This window comes from Etheostoma spectabile, chromosome 8 (genome assembly GCF_008692095.1).
Source record: "Etheostoma spectabile isolate EspeVRDwgs_2016 chromosome 8, UIUC_Espe_1.0, whole genome shotgun sequence".
NCBI classification, from domain to species: Eukaryota; Metazoa; Chordata; class Actinopteri; order Perciformes; family Percidae; genus Etheostoma; species Etheostoma spectabile.
In genome coordinates, this window is record NC_045740.1 from 15,181,817 (window position 1) to 15,203,691 (window position 21,875).

The 21,875-nt window shown below is 40.8% G+C and overlaps 1 protein-coding gene across 2 annotated transcripts in view; it reads right to left on the bottom strand.

Annotated features, from left to right (window-relative positions):
- Positions 1 to 21,875, bottom strand: part of insc (INSC spindle orientation adaptor protein) — a 54,090-nt gene that overhangs the window by 17,514 nt on the left and 14,701 nt on the right. Inside the window, exons 1-6 of one of the 2 annotated variants that reach the window (XM_032522680.1) lie at positions 20,955 to 21,297; positions 17,359 to 17,455; positions 6,770 to 7,136; positions 6,223 to 6,275; positions 6,005 to 6,128; positions 5,259 to 5,372 (exon numbers count right to left, since the gene is read on the bottom strand). In XM_032522680.1, coding sequence (XP_032378571.1) covers positions 5,259 to 5,372; positions 6,005 to 6,128; positions 6,223 to 6,275; positions 6,770 to 7,136; positions 17,359 to 17,432 — 732 coding nt within the window. In that variant the 5' untranslated portion in view covers positions 17,433 to 17,455; positions 20,955 to 21,297. Of the gene's footprint in view, positions 1 to 5,258; positions 5,373 to 6,004; positions 6,129 to 6,222; positions 6,276 to 6,769; positions 7,137 to 17,358; positions 17,456 to 20,954; positions 21,298 to 21,875 lie in introns of those variants that run through there. The other variant, XM_032522679.1, reaches the window with a different exon arrangement.

Below are 21,875 nucleotides of genomic sequence, written 5' to 3' on the forward strand. Positions count from 1 at the left end.
CTGATTCTGATTCTGATTCTGATTCTGATAAAATAGAAGTATTTAAAGCGCTGTAACGTGAGCAGTCTACAATGGAATAGAACGATGAAATCCAAGCGGCAGTTTCTGGTTGTATTTATCCACGACAGAGCTCCGGGACGCCAGCTACCAGCAGAAGTTGTTTTGCTGCCAAAGCTGTGAGCCGGCTACAGGCTTTGCCAGATAACCGTCCTTTCAGTAGTGGTGTGCGGTACTGCAAACTTTAGTACAGATCTGACCAAGTAAATACAGGGCCAGTAGTGCTGATAATGATACAATACTGATACTTTTTAGTAACTATGGTAGATGCATTATCAAATTGCTAAATCTGAATGAATTTTCATGACCTTTAAGTGATTTTGTGGTTTTTCCTTTGGATTATTAATAAGTTAAAACACAGGACAGAATTTCCACATGCTTGTAAATATTTGTTGTGTTAACACTTTATGGCCTTTTTTACAAATTGTACAGATTGCTGTTCATTTTTGGGCCTCTGTCCTGCTTGTGTGTGTGTGATTAGGGTTAAATAAGCTTTAACCCATGGTTGAACATTAATTCATTGGAGAGAATCTTGTTGAAAACAGGTTAAAAAATGTTTTTCCATTTGATGTATTAATTCAATCACAAAATTTGCATCTTGGTGTTTGTACTCAATAGGCTGTAAGTGTAATATACTGTAGCTGAATTAAGCCCCTGAACAAGACACATGTATAAACATGATGAGAATACTAGTTAAAGCAATAATGAGCAGGTTGCTATAGATTAGATGGACGTTTTTTAACTTGTTCTACATACCACTGTATTTTCCTGGCCGCTTACTTAATTGTTTGCCTAGCACCGCTAACTCACGTGACAGTACAACATCAATAATAATAATAATAATAATAATCATAATAATAATAATAATAATAATACATTTTATTTGTAATGCACTCTACATTTAAACAAATCTCAAAGTGCTACTGGTAAGATCATAAAAGCAAGGTTAAAAAACTGTGTAAAATATCTATAAATAGAGCGACAACATTTTTGTGCAAGGTTAAAACTCATAAGTTTTGCTAAAAAGATTCACATCAAATCACAAGAGGGGAGAGGAGGAGCAAAGTGTGCCTGCTCTGCGCTGGGACAGGAGTGGCGCTTGAAAGCAGCAGCAAGCCAGTTTCCCTCTTCGATGAAACCGCAGCGGTGCATACTGAAAAGAAACTAAAACTAAAGTCTTGATCTCATTACATAATGTTGGTATCGATATTATCGATGTTTGGATCGATCCGCCCATCACTACCCTTCAGGGGCCATGGTATTTGAGTTTAGCCAGGAAAAGCTGGCGTCATGCAGCGATCACAGTTAACTTTAGGCACCAAAATGACTATTTCAGTTTAGGAAAAACAAGTGATTCCTGTGTGAAAGTATTAAGGTTCCGCCACAATGTGATATCCGCTTTCCGGCTTGAAAGAGATGTACTTTCCATTGAATATTGATATATACGCTATATACAGTCAAAAGTTTAGGGTCACTTAGAAATTTCCATTGCACTCCATTGTAGACAGATTACCAACTCAGATCAGTTGCATTTATTTTTTAACCAGGGCAGCAGTTTTCAGATTACATTATGTGCTTACATGATTGCCAAAGTGTTCTCCAATGTTTTCTCAGTTAGTTTTTTTAAATATCATATAAGATGTCAGATAAGTGAATAGAATGAGCCTTTGGTACATTGGATGAATGGTTGCTGATAATGGGCAATGTAGATATTGCATTAAAGATCAGCCCCCCCACACAAATCAGCTGATATTCTGTCTATAATGGAGTGTAATGAATGTTTGTTTGTGACCCCAAGCTTTTGACCGATAGTGTAAGTGTTTTTGGCACTGGCCGAGATTCACTATATCCATGGTATTGCAAGGGGGATTTAATTGAAATTGAGACAGCACTTGAACTACTTCCTCTGTTGCACTGTATTTATCAGTATCTCTGCCCTCTCTACTGGCGTAGTTTTGACAACACGCTGCCTCTCACCAGGCCTGAGTTATCGCCGTGTCGTGCTCTTACAGCCTGCAGTCTAAAGCTCTCAGCGTTAGAAGAGCAAGGACACACACACAGGGAATCTGCCAACATGGACACAGATCCGTATCCATCATGACAGCAGGTAAACACTGAGACAGCAAACTCCCCTGTACATAATGACACAGTCGCTCTCTAATATTCCAGCTGCTGTTTGATTTATGAGGTGACACATGGCACAGTATTAAACACTGTCAGCTCATATAACATTTTTCTTTTTGGTGATCTCAACCCTGCTCTATTCTGTGTGGAGTTTGTGCGTCCCCGCTGTATTTGTTGGTGCTTCTGTTCCTTCCCAGAGTCCAAAAACATGCAGGTAAGGGGAAAATGTGAATCTAAATGACCTGGTGGATTAAGGAACAAATATCGCAAGGCTTTTTAAGATGAACATGTGATACATTTATTTAGTGTGATACTAAAGGCTGACGTGGGCGGTGTTTGACAATCATTTGTATAGAATGTTCTGACCTGCTTGGTATACCAGATGGGTGCAGTTCCTTCAGTCACGATAATGTGATAAGTCAGAGTCTAATGAGCTTTGAATTACACAAAAAATGCTTTGAGGATCCTGTTATTGTATAAACCACACATACATTATGAGACACATGAGTTTAAAACAATGCTAATGTTTGGAAATAATGAGTTCTTATAATTAGGAAATTAGGAAAGACTTGAGAGACAGTGGATCTCACACTCTATTTTGTTCAACATACAAAACTTTTAGTTTTCTTAATTTACATCTTTGTGCTGCTCTTTTCATTGGTCATGCATATATTTACCTTTACATTAACATTTAACAATTTATTAAGCTACCTCAGAAAGTTCCAAATAATCGGTTCCAGTCAAATTTGTACTTGTATATGAAAGTTCTCACTGTGACAAACCCACAGAGAATAACCACAAGACTTTCACCCAGGAAAGCGGGGTTCGTGTCCTGCGTGTGTCTTTAACCAGCCCGTTATTCCAGGGAGTCACAGAGACGTGACTCCAAAAGTCTCGACCAAGCACGTTAAGGTAAAGCCTGTTATATGACGCTAATGGAGACTTTTACCGTCAACAACAACAAAGGCACCTGACCAAGCGTTTGTATTTGACAAGATGGGAGTGAGAAAGTGTTGTTGAAACACATGCCTGCTGCTGGAAACAGCACTAATGAGAGCTGTGGGACTGAATCAAGACTGTAAAGAACAAAAGCAGAACAAAACAATGAGCTGAAAGACACTTAGAAAACTTTGTAGCATTGAGGGGAAAGACTCCAGTGTTTGACCCATCCACCACTACGACCAACCTCCCTGTGCGGATTTTCCCCTTCCATACCACATGCTAAATCCCATTTATATCTTGCTGTCCCCAGTACGTTCTACACGCACACCAAAGGGTGCCTTTTTCGCCCTTGTCCAAACATCCGTAGTTTACGTGTTCGGAATGAGAACGGGTTGGTTTCAAGAACATGACCCACTCTGCGCTATATGTTCTGCAGTCCTCAGACAGACAAAGTTAGCGACTGGTTGGTGAACACGGTGGTGCATTTAGCAGGTAAAAGACAGATATTTTCCCCGGGATTTGGTGAAGACCGAAACAGAGTTCAAAGAGAATGGTTATTTGATTCACATTCATCAGGTGGCCAGAAACACCACTCCAAATTAATGCTGGGGATGTTGGATGTGTAAAAAGGCAACTGTTTCCTAAAAAGTTGTCATGACTTTACATGGTAAATACATGCCAATGTTGTGTTAACAGTTACACAACCAAAGTATCAAGTATGCGTCTTTATAAGTACCCAAATGTTTTATTTGATTAAAAAAAAGTTAGTTCATGTTTGAATCCTCAAAGTATGAATGTGTTGATTACATTTGAATCACTCTACAAAACCCAGGGGATGACTTCATAAGCTGCCCTGATATGATGTGGAAGTCAACAAATGACAAGCAAAATGAGCAAAAGGAACTGTTGTTGTCATCACTGCAAACGACAAGTTAATACCTAATTATCACACATTTTCCCTGAGGAGCTGCCCCCGCCTTAAACTGTCTGGTATCCATTATGCTGTTTAACATTGTTAAACACTTCTGGCACTTCCAGCATATATACACAATGATTCATCTCCATTTATCATACTGCCTGCTTCACTTCCACACATTACACATACCTCCTTTCTCTTCACACACAAAACATCACTCACTAAACTATCTACTTACAGCAGCACTGGTAAATAGATGGAAAAGGTGGAGATATCAGGTGCCCACCCAAATATTTAAACGGCTCATAGCCATTTTTCAAAACAAGTGAAAAAATAAAGTCAACAGGCTGTAGAAAATGAGAATAAGTGAAGATCTCAGATATGAGTCAGAGGATACGCACTACTGTATAAAGGGTGTGTTTATGGAAGTGTGACAGACTGACTTATGCGAGCTAATTAATTCAGATGGCAGGTGGAGGATGTTTTGTATTGGGTATTCATTAGCCGCCATTGGCAGTCAGGTGTCCTTTAGATGTCTCTCTGAGGGCTCAGCCAGCGTTGTTACTGTAAGAGTTAAGAAAGAACGTATTGAAAGGGAAAAGATGCCTGTGCAATCCGCATTTGTGACCAATGCTCACTCCTAATGGGAGCTGACGGTATTGATCTGACAGTCTGGCAGCGAAGCAGGCGTGTGTTATACTGTGTGTAACATTTTGTGTGTCTGGGCAAGCAGGAAGAGTCTTATCAAGAGTATCCTGGAAGCAGTTGGTTAACTAATGGCCAATTCAGACTTGCTGTCTGGTCTGTCTTGTCTTATCTCACAGGGAAATAGCTTTTTAGAGGCCTGTATAAAGAGATAGTTGCAGGTCTGCTGGCCTGGATGATGAACATAGCAGGGGTGTGTCTAGAATCAAGCAAGGGGTGGAGATGTAATATCAAATGAAGCTGCTCCTACCAAAGACTGGGTGGGAGGGCCGTGTGAAATCATAAATCTAAGAGAATAATATATCATGCCGCCAACTTGTGACCAACGTCAATATCTCTGACCTCACAGGTTTTTTGCGCAATTAAACGTGTCAGTGGAGACGGGTTCATCTCAGACACATACATTTCATTGTAGTCATTAGCCAAATCAGACTCCCGGCCAAGATGGTACAACTAATGTCAGCACGGGATGAAAGCAGTACAGTACAGAGTCCATTGGTACGTCCCACAGTACCTTGGCAATGATGCTGCAGAGCTGAGGTCCGTCCTGGGTGAGGGACAGTAGGTTGCTGATGGCACTGCCGATGGTGTGAACGCTGTCCGATGAGTCAATCTGTTTGATCAGGAGCTGCGAGGAAGATCAAACATTTTTGTTACGGACCCAGAAATGCAATTCCCATTGTCAGTAATTGTTGCTTTTGAATGCTGTTTAAGTGTCTTTAAGGAGGTTTTTTTTTTTTAAAGTGGATTTAAGACATTACTTGCAAGACTTTTCTGTTATCCTGGCTTCGTTGTCTTTTAAATTATCCTTGTTTGTTTGAAGTCTGTTGTTTTCCATGGTGCCAAACTCAGAAACAGGATAATTGTATTTTTTTTTTACATTCTATGCGTCATTTCATAAATCCCAAATGATATCAGTAAATAGCATGGATAAAAGGCTGTGTTTATTAGAGAAACACTTAAATAACAATGTGGTTGTGGAATCCAGTGAATGGTAAAAGTGAAATCCAAGATGGTGCTATACTGTACAGATGACAATTAATCTGACAATTAACTATAAAGTTTACTTTCAAGTTTCTATTATTATATGTTGATTCACCATTATTTTTCATGAAGACAAAATGGGGTTTAAATGCGCTAAAGACTAAGTTGCATCTGTAGTGACGGATTTCAACATCTAACGGAGCACATTTGGAGGATAAAAATAAGAATATATTTGGCAAATATTTCAGAGCTGGGAGTTATGATTCAGTTACATACCCGGATCTCATTGGCTAATGCCATGTCAATCATGTTGCTGAAGGAATCACTGACATCTGTAAGGATCTCATGGATGGCTTCCCTCATGGACTTCAGAAAGAACTCATCATCGGTGTGAAGGCACCTGTGGGTGAAGGGACATTTTGGATAATGTTCCACATAAATCAGTCTGTTTACTATTTTTTTCATGATTTTTTATTAGCGTGTAAGAGTCTTGCCTCTCTGTAATAGTGGTCAGCTCCATACACTTTTCCAGCAGAGATTTCTCATACTGTAAGAAAAGGAGAAACACGTGATGCTGTGATGACATGAATGGCTTTGTACCCGGATGTATTTGATATAATCTGACTTCAGCACAACATTACAGCATTTCCTAAGGTGTCAGTATCAGATTTTTTAAGATGTATGACATTTTGATCATTAATATAGCAAGTTTTCAAAGGGCAAATGTGTAATTCTATAATAAAATGGATAACGTCACATTTAATTTTAGCAGTGACACCGCGGCCACTTAATGGCTACTTGATGGCCAATAGATGGCTTCTCTATCCCTGTTGATAGACTGATATGCCCAGGCAAATATAAATGGGTCTTATTCTAAGATTAGTAACTGCATGAAAAAGTCCAATTTAAATAGTAATTGGTGTGGCAGGAAGTCTCAGAGCCTAATTTGTAACTTCCCTGTTTTGTAACGCTGATGCTTTTAAGGCTGGTGAGACCCCAACCTTGCTTCACATGCTAACTACTTCCACAACCCACAGTCACCTTCTGCATTTCAGGCGGTGTGCTTCGGGCGGCGCCGTACTCGTGCACCAGTGAGCGCACGTGGCAGTTTGCCCTCACGGCAGTGCTGTGGACCCTCTGCCAGCGTCCCTTCTCTAGTCGCTGGAACATCTTGCCGAGCTCCGTGCTGACCACCAGCGCTCGGCGAAGCAGCGTCTGCAGGTTGTTCCTGGCAACGTGGTCCCCTGCACCGACCCCGGAGGCCACGATCAGCTCTCCCTGCTGGCCGTCCTCCTCCACCCCGATGGGTTTGGCCTGGAGGACACACATACACTCTACCTCCGTCATGTGCCGGAGGTCCTCCATCCAGCGCTGGACCGAGTCAACCTGGAGAGACTGCATGCGTGTACTGTGGGAGAAATTAACACAGAACATTTAGCAAGTCAGACATAGTTTATTCATTTTGGAGATGTGTTACAGGGATTTAATAGCAGGAGAGAGCTTTGTGTAATTACAGGCTAAAAATACAGGACAAAGATGTGTATTTAAACTTAAGATGGTTGATTTTACAGGCACACACAAACACGCAAACACAAATCCAGTTTGACTGTACGGATTGTCTTTTCTTTTAATATTTGTTAATATTGGGGCTGTTTATGTAGATCAATGGCCCACATCAAAATAAGGTCATACAGACCAGAGTTCATTCGCCTCTATTGATTGATTTATGCAGCAAAAATTCATTCCCTGCTAACAAGGAAGAAAAGAAAATCAGAAAGATCAATTTTATATTGACTGTGGGGTTTTGTAGCAGTTGCTCATTATTGATAGAAAAATAAAGAAGTACAAATTACTGCACATGTGCCACCCTTGTAGCCTAGACTACATTTATAAGTGGGCGGGTATTTTCATAAAAGGACAACTTTTCCTAATCTCACTAGCCTATATTATTCCTCCTTCTCCAGTCTTCTTTTTATAAGAAAGTATGGGTTAGTGTAGGTCTGGTATGATAAAACCAAATAATAAGAGATTTTGTATTCAAAGAGTTTTAAGGGGGAAAGGAAGAGGAATGGGCGCCCGCTCTACCAGGTGAGCCAACCAGGCGCCCAGGTGTGTCTTTTTTTAATGGCATTTCCAAAACCAAAAGGACAAGAAATACATTGTAAGACATAGTTTTAACCATGTGTTTGTCTGGTCTAGCCACTAAAATTAGCATGCCAAGCTAACCAGTTACATACAGTAGTATGTGGGGATACAAGGTACACATGGTTATGCAGCATTATATCGTACTTAGCTTTATTTACATATGTTTTTCATCAACTGGTGTGGATGCTGACTTTTACCTGGTACCTGGAAGCTTTAGCCTTAGTCTGTTTGTTTCAGTCTAAATTAGCATGATATAAAATACAGTATGTAGCCATCAGATTCATACCTTTCTTTTTTGCATAGTTGTTATTGTCAAACAAGTCAGCTGGAAACAATTCAAAGTCAGGTGGAGACTGTAGAGTTTTCAATCCACTCACAGAGTTCATGTTAGTTAGCTAGCTAGCATAGCTAATACAAACTGCCAGTGACAGTTGGGATTTTAGTTGGAAACAGTGGTGGTCACTGACTAACAATGAAAGGTTTTTTTTGTCTACTGCTATCCCAATTTAAGCATCTATTGTTTCAAAATGACTGGGAATGTCATGTGGAAAATCTGCCACCGCTATCATTGTAAACTGCCTACGTACCACGCTAAACTGGAAAGCTTAACAGGTGTAAAATAAAGGCGATGGGCTTAGTCAGGGGTCAATTATAAAATATGAAATAGATGTTAATTTAACGTTAAAATTAAATGAACCACATTGCTTAAAAATTGGATATAAAATGCTGTTGTTGATGAGTGCAAGTATGTGTGACCAATGTGGGTAAGTCCTACTAAAATGATAATTTGAGCCCTCATACATGCAAATAAAACCCACACTCCTCTCTGAAATAAAATTCCATTTACCACGTAATATAACTGCAGCAATAAAACCACCAGGGCATTCCTAAAATCAATGATGTGTCCTTGAGGTCAATTATCCACCAATGGGTTTCTTCACTTGTTAGTTTAAGCATTTCCCCAAAGCGTGGAGACGGGTGGGAAGTGCAAACACCCCTCCCCATTTCAATCTCTCCCAGCATTGACCCTAATGAACGCAGGCTTAAGGGGGCAAGCCAGAGTCCTGCATGCAGTGAGCCAAAGCTCCATAAAAGTGGACAGGTCGATGCCTACTATAGCCACCTCTGCCTTGAGTCAACACATGGGAAAGGGACTCTACTGATCTTGATATTTTTCCTCTTGGAAGCTCGCTGGAGACATTGCGATATTGCTTTGGTATTGAATATTGGTTGACCTGGCTGGTTTAAGAGGAGCATTGTCGCTGTGTTTACACTCAAAAACAAAGATTTGTCATTGACCACACACACAACAGCTTCAAGGCAGGTATTGGGTTTCAGCTTTCAGCCTGGTTACACACAGGACAGAATCATTGGGAAACCTCCAATTATATCTAATCCACTATCAAACCACACAGTGGTCGGCTGTTTACTTAAGAAACTCATGGAGATTTGTCAAGTCATTAAAAAGAAGATTAACTCGGGTGACATGAAAGGACATGAACATAAACTGCGTCCAGTTTTGCTGATAAAAAAAGAGTCATCAGGAGAATGCCCAAATTATTGTGCCATCTATGTTAATTTTAAGTGAAGCCTTTCTTCAGCCTTATCTTTAATTTGATGTTCACTTTAAACAAACAATCAAAACTTAAATCAGAAAGCATGTTCTTTTCTGCAACTCAGAGCCTCCAGTAAATATGTTTTAGAAACACTGAGTATGGAGACTGAGTGCACACACTGATACGTGCACAAATGCACATACTGCATATTGTATATAAATGTTGCAGTAGAATAACAATGCAAAAGTAGTCAAATCTGTAGGATGCAGTGTGAGGAGGCGGACCAGTTCAAAACTCTCTCCGGCAAATAAATCTCCCTCAGTTTGGAAAAGGATGAAGATGTAATTAGCTGTAAATGTAGACTAGAATAAATAACAGAAAAGTGTTACAAGTTACAAGTGCAATAATCATTAATATGGAGCTTGTTCTACTAAGTGGGGTAAATGGTTTCATAGTGACTCCCTAAATATGGATGACATATGAGTTTTGGTTTAAATCTAAGCAATTAAAGAAAATCATTTCTCCTAAATGTTCCTTGCAAATAAAATACAGCTAGAGCCCGCTTCAGTTTTTTTCCTCACATTTATAAAACCTCTTAAAAACCACTCCGGTTCTCAAAACGTCCTTTAGATAGAGATTAATCGCACAGTGGTGAATAACATAGCGGCTCAAACTAAGTGAGTCAAATTAGCCACAGAGAGCTTGATCACCAGTCACTGAAGAGGAGTTTGAAAGAGCTCTCCCTTCTTAATTGGCATCATCTACGTATACATTACACCCAATCAACCTACACATTATCAGTAGACTAACCTGGATGACACAGAAACAGAGAAAATGTCCAGATTTGTTTAGCATAAATGTCTATTATGTTTATCAGGTATTATACAGTTCCTAATAGCGTCAAAGTGACACTCTGAGTCTGAAAATGTACAAACAAGCAAATCAATCTAATATGTGCATCAAAATGCAAACTTCTCTTCATATCAAACCCAATGTGGCCATTTCAAACCCTTTTTCCACAGTTATATAACAGCATCACATGAGGATGAACCCGTCTTGATTTACACACCCATCATGCCACAAAACCCCTCACCACGGGCAGAAAAAGAAGATGATAATAATGGGCTTGTTTTCCAAAGGAGGGGAAGCGGTGCACTTCAGCTAGCAGGGAATGACAAATATTTACATGCGGGGCCAAGAGAAGGTCAGGAAACAGCAGCTCTATTATCCCAGACAGGGATCCTGATGTGGAGATGAAGCATCACTCTGCCGGTGGCTGTCAGTAAACTGAGCAGCGGTGGCAACAGCAGAGATAGGCACTGGTTTGTAAGAGATGTCATTGTTTAAAAAAGAAAAGTGGCATTGCAAGATTTAAACCTGTTTTTGCACCAGGCTTAGAAGTCTATTCATTTTTGTTTGTTTTTAATGTCAAATGTTCTCTTTCTGTTATAATTAGATTCAACTGATCTACTGCTAGTTTTTGATAGTCTTTATAATTAAACATTATTACACTAAAGTGAATTGAAAATACCTGTAATGCTCACATGGTGTGACTGTGATAAAGGTTTAATCCTGTGCAGATTTACAAAAAGGAATCAGGTTTGTGTGCTGAGTTACTGCTCCCTCTTCCTGTAACACATCAAGTGAAAATGATAACTTGAGCTTTTAAAAGATTGACTTCTTCAACTTTTCCTGTGCTTGAGAGACGTAAAGAGAGTTGCTCTGCTGGGTGAGTCACTGAGAGGCTGCTGCGCTGCCTGTTCAGCTCCGGGGGGGACTTTGGTTGAAATGTGACTTGGTTTTCTGACATTTCTGTGTTATGTCAGAAAAACCAATGAAAAGGATATATCAGACCCTTTTCAGAGAAGTCTGACTGGATGGGGACGTACTCGAGTCAGAAACTCGTAATTATGATAACTCTGGTATGACAAGAATGCAGCATGAGGTATATTTTGTAGTATTTAAGTAAAAATATGTACTGTGTTCAAGCAGAGTTCAGTCACAAAACCAAACAGTTGGTCAAATGACCAATGTTCTTCTAACATTGGTTTGTGTTAATCGGTTTGTTTTCACACTTTAAAGCAGCTACAAGGAGTATTCAACTGGTTATGAAACTGTCTCATTATAGTAATGATGCCTCTGAATAACCTACATAAAGACCATCAGCGAGAAGATTTGCTAAAGTTATTCTTTATGCCTGTCCCCGGGTCCAATTCACAGCAAAATCTAACAAACTGATATTCTGCACACAGAAAAATAGTACTTTTTAAAGAAAAATAGTATTAAAGACATGTTGTGTCTTTCTTTTTCTTGCTTCCAAATTAAATGCACAAGCAAGCCGGATCAAGATCTTTACGACACGAGGCGTTGGTGCTCCTAGAAACACTAAAGCTTTCGTCCATAGGGGCCGAAAAAATCAACACAAAAATCTTAGTTTCTTGTAGTTGCTTTAAAGCGACACCAAAGATTCTTTTGTACCTTAAATTAATTTTTCCATGAACTAAGTCCTTCATCAACTCGTTATAGGGTGAACAGCACTTTGGCTTTTGCTTTGCGGCTCTCTACCGGCTATAACCGCACTATGCAGGTTTGGCAGATCAGGTAACGGTATCTATATCTCTGCTATCTATTTAGCAAAGTCACTGTGACTGCATCCGGGGCACCCAAGACGAATGTGATTGGTAAATATTATTAAATACAAGCCAGAGTGTTTTTTCCCCCTATCCCGTAATGACAAGCCGAGTTAGCCAGAGACAACTCCAATGTTGACATAGCGCTGTGAAGATAGTTCTGGTTGTGCAAGACTACAGCCAACATCAAATCAATGAAATACATGTTTTTAACAGACAGAACAATTTGCATTAAAGTAACTGCTTTTTAGAATGGCTTTGCTGGTTAAAGCAGTGGCTCATCACCGATGTGAAATTCAGACATTCTCCCGGACAGAAAGTAAAAGATTTCAAATTCAAGTGTAAAATGTTATTCATACAACAGTAACCCAGTACATTTTCAAAAAGCTTCACTCTGTGACATGCGGCTGCTTTAAAGATGGAATCATCTGCTGACAGCTGGGGGGGAACCCTCGCCGAGCAAAGACAAAGAAAGACACAAAAGTAACTCTTGGTGTAGCACACGTGGACAGAATCCCACATCACAGGATGTGAGTCACTTTGTTCGAAGCTAAAAACAGCAGCCGTGTACGCATGGAAACACAATGTCAGCACTGATCGCTTAGCGTGGGCTGTCTGTGGGTCATTCGCTAATCACGTCTTAGAAGAAGATAGAAGATATTGAAAGTAAATGACAATATATATGTATGTGTGCTTTGAACCATAGTGATAGTTACGTCTTTGCCCAACACCCAGCTCACAGCGGGGCACAGCGAGCAGCAGACGGCAGGTTAGAAACCAAGCCGTAGCACCTGCTGTCGCTCAAGTGTGGCAGTTATTGCACAGCAGGAACTAGTTTGTTCTTCAGGGGTGCTTTCCCGTTACTAGGCTTGTTCTACATATCACCAGAGGCTTTACGTGATTTAGAAACTATGTACAACGCTTCATAGATCACGAGCACAGGTTGAGTACGCCTGCTTCTCTTTGCTCTCACTGATGTTTTGAATTAAAGTAAAGACGCCCTGTGTGGCTCAGAGAGTCCGGTTTAAGGAAAGTGTGTGAAATTAACATGTCGTAAAATACAGATAATGGGCTCCACAGTTAGGACTTTGTGGAAGAAAACACTAGAAAGGGGACTTGTTTTACAATGAGTTTTGTGGTTTGGTGAAAGGTTTAAATGTGATTTAAAAGCTGAAACAATTTGACCATTTTGACACAGTTTTCGTGGCCAAAAATTCTCTTAATTTTGAGAAAGTGCTTTTCCTCGTCTATGTGACAAAACAAGCAATATGAGGGCGTCCCTTGGGCTTTAGATGATGATGATGATGGGCATATTTTGTGGGGCAAACGATGAATCAATTAATTGAGTAAATAATACTCAAATCAGCAAACAATTGCACATTAAAATAATCATTTGTTTCAGCCCTATTTTAATAATTTAAGTGATTTAAGTATGACTAGTCTACATGGATGATGTTTAATTGCTCCTGTACTGCTGGAAATTCCATTGGATGTCCCTCATTTCAGCCGGATGTCCGTTACCTCCGGCTTTCTTTGTCTTGAAATTTTAAACTCCAAATCCAGACAGCTAGCTAGAATATCTGCCTGTTTTCTGTTGCACGACTAAAATAACTTTTGAACATACACGTGCCACCAAAACAAGCTCCTTCTCGAGGCTATTTTGTAGTGGTACCATGGCTCTGTCCGGCTGTCCTAGCGCCGCCCATGAGGATTGTGATTTGTTAAAAGAAAGGCCAATAAACCAGAGCACGTTTTTCTCCCATCCCAGAATACTGTGTGGACTAGGCAGACCCTCCTCTGAGGCGCTGTGGTGGAAGGTCTAGAAATGCGAGACTAGAGCCAGTGTTACAAAGAAAGGAAAGTTTGACTAACTCCTTTCAATATGATGACCCAGCTTCACTTCAGATCATTAAATAACTCTTCATTTTCATCACTTATCTTGATTTACCAGCACTAAAACATTACCACAGTAAGGTTTAACCAGGTTTTCGTGTTATTATTCCTGTTTTGGATCCGTCTGCTTTCAGTTCACAGTATTCTGCTGATATGGAAGTCATTCCGCACAATATAAGCAAGAAGGAGTCTTCACTGTTGTCTGCGTTTACACGATTATCACAGTCTGACGCCTGATGTCACTTTTGAACAAATGGAAATCTTTCCCAAATACCACAACAGAACCACAGTTCAGCGAGGCAGAGTGAATGGAAATGTGGGCAGAATGAGCTGCGAGATTTTGAGGACCAGACCATTGTGGCTTTGGCGTCGACTGTTGGAGGAAACAAGGACACTCTTGTCCCAGAAAGTATTAAATATGGATGCATACATACAAAGAGACCGCAGTGGATGGTAGTGCATTCCTATTCTGCTTGAAAACCAGAATTCTCTGAACGAAACCATTTTTACACAGCTCCACAGAAAACGTCAGGGAGTTTTTGTGAAGCGCTGCTTCACTCTGTAAACAGCTGACAGATGAGCAAAGAAAATGGTAAAAGCATATGGCTAATGGTGCTTTCAAATGCATAAGTCACGCCTTAATTTTCTGGGTCTGTGCTCCTACCGAAGTAGCCCTGAGTAAGGGGATATTGTGGCCTCTGACTGGTACAGTTGATTCCTGGCAACGGGGGAAGACATCTGACTCCCAGATGTTTCAGACGGCTTCTAATGTGCAGCCAAGACCAGACTCACCTAAAACAGCACATACTAAGTCTGTTTCTCTCTTGTTCTCTGTATCTTTGTCTCTCTAACTTGTTTCTCTCTGTTGTTTGTTCTCTTTCTCTCTGGCTCACCCTGCCATCCCACATGCGAGGTTACACGCATAGAGGTATACCTACTTCAGGCATACGTGCAACACATTATATTGCGTATTCTTCTCTTTTTCTGTGTCTCAAACCATCTCCAGCTGACTCGTCTCTCACTTTAGTTTGTTGCATTTTTTCCTTGAGCCTCACACGCTTTCCCTCGCATCCTCAAACCCACACTTGTGCAACCTCCAACATTCCTGCGTGCACTGCAAACACAAATCCGCAACTTAAGAAAAGGCAAATATACAGACGAATGACGGCACAGAAACCTAGTTAACCGGCTTGCAGAGCAACAGCCGAGCCTCTTTCAGACTGTAACCCGAGGCCTACATTGCCCAGACAATCTGATCTGGGCAAAGCACTGGTTCTGTTGTGGAGATGTTTGTCAACTGAGTGCCTGTGTGCGTTCCATCTGTGTTTGCAATTTATTTTAATACAATTCAGTCATTTGGCTCCTTTCATCAGTTGATTTACTGAGCCATGTGCCCAACAAATGGATTTATGTGTGAGTGTGTGTATGAGGGACAGACAAAGACAGCAAGTCAGAGATCTGTTTGTTTGAAGATGATCTGTTTGTTTATGTGAGTGTGCATCTGGTTGCCTATGGCGTGACAACTGTACTGATTTAAAATCCAAGGGCTTGCATTGCGTGTCTTCTGCAACGCTGTGTAAGCATTTGTAAACACAGAACTGTCAGAAGATATATATTCAAATGTATTATCAATGACTCAAATACTCTCAACCACAGCAGCTGATGAGGAGGCTTTCCCCTTTAAAAAAAAAAGCATCAGCAACTGACACTTACATTACAAAGATGCAAATTGCTGCTGTGTGATATGAGTTATGTGGTGTGTTTCTCAAAAAAGAGACTTTTCTCGAAGTCAGCAGCAATAGTGTATTTAAAAAGTTGCCCTGTGTTAATAAAATGAGAAAATAAGGACGTAGAAAGTGTCAATTAAAGCTAAATAAACAGGCAGTTAGGGCTTGCGATGAAGGCTGTTTAGTTGATGGCTCAACACTGCGAGTTGAGATTGAGAACATTGAGAGTCTAGTTTGGGTCAGCTGGAAAGATTTGTGCTCCCTGTCAACTTTTCGTGACAGCGTTGAAGCAGCACTGCTTTGTTTTTAATTCCGTTTCTGATTGTTTGGTATGTGCACACTTCTCTTTATGCATCTTGACAATTATTTTCTGAATTTTTGGGTAATAACCTCCAGCTTTTTTGTGCAGACATGCACGCAAAATATGGAATCCAATTGTGGACAGATGTTTTTCGATCATTTATGTGTGTTTGTAGAAGGCAGTGTGGGAGTTTGGGTGTTTGTGTTTGCATTTTCACTAAGGTTTTAACCTTTGGACCTCCTGCTGTTGACTCCCTCATAGGATCCTGACTAAGACCAATATATTGGTTTGGGGATGTTGAACCAACAACTCAAATCAAACATCCGCTGCTAAATATTTCCCAAAGAAGATATGAAGGAGGCGAGGATGTGATTTTGCTCTTACTCAGCTTCAGGGGTGTCTCACCCGTTCTCACCATACACATGAGCCATCTAAAGTTCCTTTAGTTTGAGTTGCAGTTCAGTTCTATGGTGGTCTAAATAATGATGTAGAAGCGTTGTGCATCATGCAAACAACACAAGTCAGTAGGAAATATTCAGCGACCAACATGTTTGCTTTTTGGTTGGATTGGAACTTAGACTTAGACTTAGACTTAGCTTTATTAATCACTTTGGGATGACTCCCGCAAGGAAATTAAAGTTACCAGCATCCGATACACCATGAGAAGGAGAAAAAACAAGAATACAACACAAAAAACACAATGATCATAATGATCCACAGGACAACACACAGTGCATGTGGTCACATGAAGGGATTTTTTGAGGTGTACCAGCGACTAGTAGTTACGACAATACATAAGACAACAGAGACACTGAAGCTACAAATATCTGACTAACACCACCACAGAAGAATTCCTTAACTTTCTCTCTGTATGAGTGCATTTCTGTTTGTGTCTTCAAACTCAAAGACAACTGAGAACCAAACACGGCCTGCCTCCCTCCGAGCAGCTTTGTTTGTTACAAACATCTCTGACGATGACCAGCGACACAACTAGACCTCCATCACCACTGTAAACCTCAATCTCTGCTTCTATAAGAGCTGCCATGATACCAGCGTCTGCCTCCATTACAGTGCATTATCAGGAACCGGAGATCAGAAATAAGAGGGTTATCTCTTGCTATCGTCATATCGATATTGTCAGCATGTTGTTTGTGTGTGTTGCTATATGAGTGTGCGTCTTGATGGATATGAGATCCAGTGTTTCTATGAAACTTTGTGTTAATAACAAACAGTGTGGTAAGTATTGCGTTATTTCAGCGTAGACACATAAGATTGCATGTTCCCTTCAGTCCCTGCACAGGCATGGTGCAGCCTCACGGGTGTTACTCATTTTGCCAGTTTAGACCTCTTCTACTTGACTATTTCTGTTGCTACTTGCCTCATCGGGGATGAAGAGAGCGAGCTACTCTGTCTGGAGCTGCTCTGAGGAGTCGCGGTTCTGTCCGTGGCCATCTTATCTTACTTCAACTCAGCACCTGAAACACAACAAATATCAACATAAACCGCAAGGTCACAAGACATGAGAGTATCCTTCATCAAATCTTATTGTCCTGTCAAATGTGAAAAATAGTTAGGAATAAAGCAAAATGTTCACAAAAGGGTTGTTTAATCACATCAGACTACTTCTGTATATACACTTCTTCTACATATAAACATTCAACACACGCACACACACACACACACACACACACACACACACACACACACACACACACACACACACACTGCATCCTCCTGGCTGTGCTGCTTGCCCCTGCAGCATTATCCACTACAATATCTCCTTATTGATCCGCCTCCAAGCATTCTATTCTTGTTTTGTCTTTTTTTTCCCTCCAAGTAATTTAATTATCAATAAACCTCACTGTTTTAAATAGCTGCAAGCCGCTGGTGTGCCAGTGGAATAATATTTCTTATCTTCTAATTGGCTGGCTGCCAGCCAGTGACTCTCTTCCTTACTTTGTGCCTGAGCAAAAGAGGCTGACACTCTTAAGTGCCCGCAACTTTATTCCGCCGTTTTATTGATGTATCCCATTTAGATTAGTCCATTTTCAATCAGGAGAAGCCACAGACGCCCTCCTGCCTGAACCACACTCTAATCCTTTTAGTTACAATGATATCCTGCAGTGGTGTGGTTACACATTTCATGTTTACTGTGGAGTATAATTAGCAGGTAGTTAAATAGGGAGACTATCTTTTTCTCACGCACACAAACACACACACCCTCCTTTTGACGGAGCAGGTTTCAGCTGTGGTGCCCTGCTTTTTACTAAATGCCTCCAGAGTGTTACAGGATCGATAAACGTAAAAAGGAGAGCTTACAGTAAAGAAATTGAGACTAGAGGGTTGTGTGATGCATGTGGGACGTCGCTGGTTTGATCCTATGGTGGCCTGCTTTTTCAATGTCGCAGTGTTCAAGCCAAAATGCCCCGCCGACAGGACAACCGATCCATTCTGCAGAGTTTGGAAATGGAGAGGATCAGGCACAACACATCAGAGGAGTCATCGATTCTTTTTACTGTTTCCTTCATTTGCTTCCGAAACTCCCGGTATGACATAATTATGAGAAACAAGGGAACTATTTGATAATGAGGAAAAACAGACGGCTTTTTTGGGTGGGTGAGTGACTGGGTGAGTCAGTGACTGCGATTAACAGATCCCTAGCTGGATGAATAGGTGACTAGATAGCACAGATAGAAACAGAAAGAGAAGAGAGAGAGAGAGAGCAGGAAGAAGAAGATGCTGAGAAGGAGAGAAAAGGGGAAGGGGAGGGGGTCTTTTAACTGCAGCCTTGGCATGGCTCCTCAAGGGCCATTTTCAGAGAAAGCATCACAGCGATTCAGAAATGATACCTATACTGTGCCAGGACCATGGAAGTCTGGCAGTGAGCACCCAGTTTTGGGGAATAAGCCACATCTACATAGTCAGTGTAGTTAGAATAGAATGCCATGGAACGAGGTCTGACATAATTGCACTGTTAGATTATTACAATAGAGGTGTGGACGAATTATATTGGCCCTATAATTGAACAGAGGGTCACCGCCAACGAGACACAGATCCAACAGATTCCATTACATGTGCCTCAGGCTCGTTACAGCGCTCTTCTGTGGATTACCATACAAATGGAGATGAGTTGTCCAATCAAGCAATTCAGTCCTGAGCACTTAGAGTGTGCCACAAAGTGCTGTGTTAAGGACCATTGCACTGAAAGTGATCTCTGTCATTCTGCAGTAAGTGGCCACCGACAGCAAATGATACATGAGGGAGGAGAGCGAAAGGGTTTTAGCAAAATGTCAAAAGTCTACAGCAAGTAGAGTGTGCTTTTAAAAGTGTACTTTTTTCCAAGACCATTTCTTTTACAGCTTACCGGACTGATTTAGTTTTTGGTACAGACAGTGCTCTGTTGTGTTGTATTAATATAAAACATTTTTTTTCCATGGGGCTGAAGGCACTGCTGCAAGGCTGCAACTGTTACAGAAATATGAGTTTCTTAAGCAGATGGTCAAACTTTGAAGGATCCTGGCTAATTTTCTGCTGGGGTGGACATTTCTTTTTATGTCTGGGCTGAAACCTGAGTGGCCCTGTGGGTTTCCCCACTCGGTTGCCGTGGAGAACCTGTCGGTTGTAGGTAAGCCAAACAAAGGACACCTCTGTCTCGGCCTAATGTCACATGCCGGGTAAAATAACAACCACTCAGTAGCTTGTGTGTGCGTAAGGGAAATCACTATGATGTGCGCTCCAGATTTATTGCTGCACTTGTAATCAATCTTTGCATGTGTGTTGAGGGGGATGTAAATGTTGGTGTGTGTGTGTGCGCTTGTGTGCATTTTTCTGTCACTTGTAATTTTGCAGTCATGTTTCATGTAAAGGCTGTCTATAGTTAGTCACGCCAAGTCCTGTATTTAACATGAAGAGTCATCTTGACGTTCTAGCTGTATAGCTCAACAGCTTGACTAAGCTTAGGAAGCAATAGGCCGTATTAAAGTCTTTAATACCTTAAAGAACCAACATAAAAACATAAACTTTCAGGTTCTGTTATAAGGTAAGAAAACCTCCAACACCTGTACTATAACATAGTAGAAGACTGCCCCTGGTTAAACATCCCCTGTTTGACAAACCTTGGCTGTCACATGTCAATCTCCATAGTACAGTACGGTAATGTAACGGCAAACCTTACGCTTTCCCATAAGGCAAAGATAATATAGAAAAAGCAAAAAACAATATTATTTATAAACTGCACACTGCCTCGGGGAAAAACTTATTGTGAATATGTCTTTTTTCGAATGCAAACAAATTATTGTTTAAGTTTTTTTTAATCACAAAGAAGAAGAAGATACAAGTTATTTTTCCGAATATTGTTAGTAAACCACAAGAAATACTAATGCTAATAGAGCAACTGCTAGCACAGAAGAAGCATCAGGACCTTAGTTCTCTTTTAAACTCTATTTTACTCCTGTCTGACTTACATCAGACATGTTGCTTGACAACTCTTAAAAAAGCCATAAACCAATACTGTGCTTTTCTAAAGTTAGACAACTGGTGACAGATAGATAATATAATTGTTTAAATTGACGCTGTAGTACTAGAGACATCCTCCCTTTTGGCCCCTGCAGCTTGTTTCTGTTTAAGGTCCTAACTCTTTTTTTGTCTGAATGCATACAGTATGTGCAAGACCAGGCCAATGTACCACCAAGATTTCATTGTCCGCTGACCTCATTGTTTGTACTCTCCATAACTGCAAAATCACTGGTTAAAAATAAATCTCCAGTCCTTTTTTTATAATATTCTGTGGTAAAGCAGAATGCATTTAACAGATTCTAACTAAAAACCGCCACAAAAACTGGTCTGCAGAAAACAAAATACCAAACCACTGTGGCTTAGCTACAGTGTTATGCCAAAAGCAATGAATTTCTGTTTGACAAAAACAGAAGGAATCAAACTCTGAGGAAATTGCAAGAAACAAGCAAAGCCACTCACCATTATGAGAGGCCAAAAACCAGCTTGAATCAATGTAATGGAGTTCAGGACAGAGTGAGTCAGGCTGTGTACTCCAAGTTTAATACCCATGTTGTTTCAGGAGTGCCTCATTGTGTAATCGATTCCTTATGGTATGGCTTCATTTCAAAACTGCCAACGATTAAGTACAAAAATCTTCTTTCTCTGCTGCTCTCCTAACTCTCACAGACTTGTGTCTGGCCTTTGGCCTTTAAATACAGCGGACATGCTCTGTATCGGCAACTTGGTGGTGCCGTGCTGCTCATGTCCTTTCATTGAGCTGGAGACTGGGTTCACAGGAGGAGAAAGTGGTAACAGGCTCACCACAGAGCTGACGAAACGCAGAGCAGGATGGGTGCTGTATGGGTGGTTGGGTGGGAACAAGCTGGAAGCAGGCTGTGCTGAGCCATGGACACGACATTCCCATCCCACTCACAGTGGGCCGGCTCAAAGGGGACCCTTGTACTTGGATAGAGACCCACACAGGGCAGCAGATAATGCCTGATGTTACTGCTACTGTCTGAATGTTTAGCGAGTCTGCTCGTTTCTTCTATTCTACGACGCTGAAGCTACTCTTACATCATCCTACTTACGACCCAAAACTTTCATAGTTTACATGTACAATATTTCCCTTAGTATAATTTCTTGTAGCCCCAGTTATAAACACACTCTGAACCCAGGCTCTGAAACCAGTTAGTGCCATGCCTTGCTAAAGCAGAAGTTGTGTCAGATGATAGTAGACAGGAGGAACGGCAAATTTAAAGATGCTGCTAACATATATGGTTATGGTTGAGTCTATTGCCTCAACCATAATCATTCCTGAGGGGAAGAATTATGAAATAAATATTGTTGGAGAAGCGACAATAATGTGTACTAACTGGGAGCACAATCTCAAACAAACTG